Source organism: Hemibagrus wyckioides, linkage group LG05 (assembly GCF_019097595.1).
Source record: "Hemibagrus wyckioides isolate EC202008001 linkage group LG05, SWU_Hwy_1.0, whole genome shotgun sequence".
Lineage (NCBI taxonomy): Eukaryota > Metazoa > Chordata > Actinopteri > Siluriformes > Bagridae > Hemibagrus > Hemibagrus wyckioides.
In genome coordinates this window covers 24,699,259-24,704,258 of record NC_080714.1, presented here as the reverse complement: position 1 = coordinate 24,704,258, position 5,000 = coordinate 24,699,259, and the positions used below count along the sequence as shown (strand labels likewise).

At 37.2% G+C, this 5,000-nt stretch overlaps 1 protein-coding gene across 2 annotated transcripts in view; it reads right to left on the bottom strand.

The window, feature by feature from the left end:
* Positions 1-3,187: 3,187 nt before the first annotated feature.
* Positions 3,188-5,000, bottom strand: part of ptpn18 (protein tyrosine phosphatase non-receptor type 18) — a 38,389-nt gene continuing 36,576 nt past the window's right edge. For both annotated transcript variants that reach the window (XM_058389721.1, XM_058389720.1), the window contains exon 17: positions 3,188-3,784. In XM_058389721.1, the coding sequence (XP_058245704.1) occupies positions 3,711-3,784 (74 nt within the window). In that variant the 3' untranslated portion in view covers positions 3,188-3,710. The remainder of the gene's footprint in view (positions 3,785-5,000) is intronic.

Genomic DNA, 5,000 nt, shown 5'->3' with positions numbered 1-5,000 from the left:
TCTTCCTCATATTGTCTCAGGGTTTTTTCCTCATGTTCATCACATCTGGGATTGCTCAATAGGGCTACATTTAAATAAATAAATAATAATATCCTATTTTTATATATTTCTTTAAAATTTCTTGGTGATAGTGTCTACTGTTAAAGCGCTATAATAATAAACTGGAAATAACTCTGAATGCACACCGATCGGCCATAACATTATGACTACTGAGAGGTGAAGGGAATAACACTGATGATCTCCTCATCATGGCACCTGTTAGTGGGTGGGATATATTAGGCAGGAAGTGAACATTTTGTCCTCAAAGTTGATGTGTTAGAAGCAGGAAAAATGGACAAGCGTAAGGATTTGTGTTTGACGAAGGGCCGAATTGTGATGGCTAGACCACTGGATCAGAGCATCTCCAAAACTGCAGCTCTTGCGGGGTGTTCCTGGTCTGCAGTGGTCAGTATCTATCAAAAGTGGTCCAAGGAAGGAACACTGGTGCACAAGCGAAGGCTGACCTGTGTGATGCGATCCAACAGACGAGCTACTGTTGCTGAAGAAGTTAATGCTGGTTCTGATAGGAAGGTGTCACAGTGCATGACGGGTCAGGGCTGTTTTGGGAGCAAAACGGGGACCAACACAATATTAGGCAGGTGGTCATAATGTTATGCCTGGTCGGTGTACATTTTCTGTTCTTTTCCTAGGTTCATGCAGCTTTTTTTCTTACAAATACTATGGACTGACACCACCCCAGCTTCCCGTATTGTTCCAAGAGCTTAGAAATACTTTTCTCACATAACTGGACACATGCTGCAGATGCCGTAGGTAAAGTTCACGCTGAGTATTCCTTTAAGGTCAAGTCCGCAACACAACACTGGCTTTTTGTGTAACCGCTAATGGAATCGCATTCAGATAAAAAAGAAAAAGAAAAACCCCTGACAAATAACAAAACAGCTAAACAAACTTCTTCGGGTTGCGGTAATCCAGGCGGATAAATGGATGGGTCTCCATGGCTACGGGTGGCGGGAGCAGCGGGACGGCGGGAACGTGGCCCTGGCCCAAACAGATGGGGAGTAACATGGCACTGAGTGGATCAATATCCACGCGCTCGGATGAACACTGGCTCCTCTCTTCTCCTGGACGGAGAACAGCCCGAGGACCAGCGTGAGCTCCTCACCCCCTGGAGGACAACGGGGTCGCTTTGTCTCCTGGAACACTGTGTGTTCTGTCAGCGCCAGGAGAGGGGCAGAGTTTGATGAATGAGTTTACAAGCGGGACAGTAAATGCTTTTTACCACGCTTTTCACTTTATCGATTTTTAGCGTGCTGATGAACACCAGGAAGTCTTCTGAAGAGTGAAATACAGCAGGCCACCCTGCCGTTGTGTTAACTTGACCCGGGTTGTGTTAACTTCCCGTGTGCCGTGGCGTGTACAGTGAAGATGACACGACGGGCTGTCCGTTTGTCGCTGGCTGTTTCAGATGGATTATATAAATATAAAAGAAGAACATACTGTACTGTTTTTGTGGTTTGTATCTTCGTAACTTTAAGAGGAATGGGTCTCTTGACAATCGGTTGCTCGTGTGTGTGTGTGTGTGTATGTGTGTGTATGAGGGGGTGGTGTTGCTGTAGGGTGAGGTTGAAAAGCCATGGCAGAAGGTCATTAGATTCTAGTTTCACATTAGCATGTAGTGAATGGGATTACCCAGCCAGAGGAACCCAGAGGACATCAAACTACACACACACACACACACACACCCTACAGGCACAGTGCTATCAGAACCGTCATTAGTTGAACCCCTGCGTGCTACTCTCTACTTCTCTCTCTCTCTCTCTCTCTCTCTCTCTCACACACACACACACACACACACACACACACATTCAGCAGAACAAAGAGAAAAAGAGGCAACTAGCGCTCCTCCATTCAAAAAGCCATAATGCTAAACACTCACTGAAGTATCATTTCACGTAATGGCAGGCTTTCTTTACCAAAGACGTGCACGCTTTCCATTCCTATTTATTTAATTATTTATTTATTTCCTTTTTTCGAGCCCGAGTGACCCCCGTGCACGTCCGCTCACATTTTAGAAATGAAACGCAGCTCTCTGTGCAGTCACAATTAAAGCGCCAGAGCTTTTTTATAGCAATAAATGTTTGTCTTTGTTTATTGGCTGAGAAACAATTACATCCAACAGCCGCAGGATTGTCTGCTTATTGCGTTATCTACACATCTGACCCGCTATAGCTGAGGAGTATATTAAACAATATTTCACAGCTTCTACCTTATATAACACCTCTCATTACTCTGCAGCTCAACCTCCACATTATCACTCCGGTAAACTTTGATTATTATTTTGAATATTATATTAATATCCTCAAAGTATTTTTTTTTTTTTTCGTCTTGTAATCTCAGATTATTGCACTATTATTGCAAGGATTGTGTGCTTGTCTTATAGTTTATTTATTTTAATATCCTTTATTTGAATTCAATAAAATTATGAAATAATTTTTTTTATTTCACTTTTTCTTAAGCCAAAAATTCTCTTCAAATTTTGTAATTAAATTAACTTTTATTATTTTATATTATTGCTTATTTAAATTCCATTTAAAAAATTATTGTTTTTTTAAAAATTATTTAAAAATGAGTCTTATTTATTTGAATTTTCGAATTATTTATTCATTATTTACCACAAACTGTACACATCTCACTTTAATGATTTATTTGACAATAAACTGTATTATTTAAAAATTATCATCAATTTAATGATCAAAAATATTTTTTATAAATATTATCTTTTTTTCTGTATTCTATGCTGTTTATTAAACCAAACTTTTTAAAAGCAAATAAATAAAAAAATCCCTAAAATATTTAGTTTACATCTTTATTATTTAGTATACATCTTTTAATTTCTTTATTTTTAAAAAAAATCAAATTTACAGTAATTGCTTATTAAATTGTATGCAACAGACTTTTAAATATTACACAATTAAATGCTACCTCAATTTTAATTTTACAATTAATTTTTATTTATTTATTTATTTTTATAAATTACATTGCATCTTATTACAGTTACTCTGCAATTTTCCTCAGGATCCATGAGTTCATTACAATCAATCAGCTTCTTTCTTTCTTTCTTTCTTTCTTTCTTTCTGTCTACCTAAATTATGATTTTTTTTGTTATTATTTAATGTGCATGAGCTCCTGCTTTCATCCAGTCCCAGAATCTGGGCTTAAACTCGCTGGCAGAAATTTAATCGCAGCAGAGTCACAGGTCAGTCGCTACAGCTGCAATTTCTTCCAGAAGGTTCCATTAAAATCCTCTGGGTTAAATTATACCTATAATGTACCCATAAAATTTAGATTTTTTTTTTTATTTTTTATAAAACGTGGTACAAAAGCTAATCTATCAATACAAGTGCCCCCATTATTCAGGTGACCCAGTTTACCTGCTCGTAGCTCATGAAGTATTCAAACTAAACCTCAGCAGCGCCCTCTACTGGTCAGCGCAGTGTATCACAGCAGCACTCTGTTGTACAATCCAGACGACACATTTATTACAATAAATTAAAACATATACATTACATTTGCAATGGACTCGAGCTCCCATACCCTCACACAGACATCTACAGACCATCACCTCTATAATAAAACAAAAATAATTCCATAGACCAAAGAAATGCAGAATATGTAGCTCTTTAGACCACGTCGTTGTTGTTGTGATAGTTTCATCTCTCTGGTCGGTTCCATTGTGAAGGCGGGTCTCTGGGTCCTTTGGGTTTCTTTACTCTGCATTTAAAACCTAGCAGTGGAGAAAAACAAACCGATGTGAAACCTTTGGAAGCATATTAACGTGAATGAATTTCACTCAGTTCAAGCAAATGGCTTTTTCTAAGTGCTCGCTTTCTCACTTTCTGATTGTAAGCATGGCTTTTATAGAAACCACATCGAGCTTAGACTTCCAGAATATTCTGCATGTTTATTTAACTATTCATGCATGCGTACATGTGACCAGAGGCATTTGAAAGCTGTTTTTTTTTTTTACTGTAATTATAGTTACTGTAATTGTACATGCTGATTTAATGAAGGAAATCTCTGTTAAATCTTTACATTCATAACAATACTTAACACTGATAACATGGGATTCTGGTATTTTAGCGTCAGGATCCAATGCCTACATTTTAACTCAGGACAGAAAATCAGGCTGCAGGCAAATTATACTGTACATGCCATAAACTCATACAACTGCATAGATTTAGGACAAGAATTTGCTTAATGTCAAGAAGATAGATAGATAGATAGACAGATACACAGACAGAGAGAGAGACCGACAGACAGACAGACAGACAGACAGATAGATAGATAGATAGATAGATAGATAGATAGATAGATAGATAGATAGATAGATAGATAGATAGATAGATAGATAGATAGATAGACGGACAAACAGACAGATAGACAGAAAGACATACAGACAGTTATATAGTCAAATAGACAGACAAATAGATAGATAGATAGATAGATAGATAGATAGATAGATAGATAGATAGATAGATAGATAGATAGACAGAGAGACAGACAGACAGACAGACAGACAGACAGATAGATAGATAGATAGATAGATAGATAGATAGATAGATAGATACACAGACAGAGAGACAGACAGACAGATAGATAGATAGATAGATAGATAGATAGATAGATAGATAGATAGATAGATAGATAGATAGATAGATAGACAGATAGATAGACGGACAAACAGACAGATAGATAGACAGAAAGACATACAGACAGTTATATAGTCAAATAGACAGACAAATAGATAGATAGATAGATAGATAGATAGATAGATAGATAGATAGATAGATAGATAGATAGATAGATAGATAGACAGACAGCCAGCCAGCCAGGCAGACAGACAGACAGACAGACAGACAGACAGACAGACAGACAGACAGACAGATAGATAGATAGATAGATAGATAGATAGATAGATAGATAGATAGATAGATAGATAG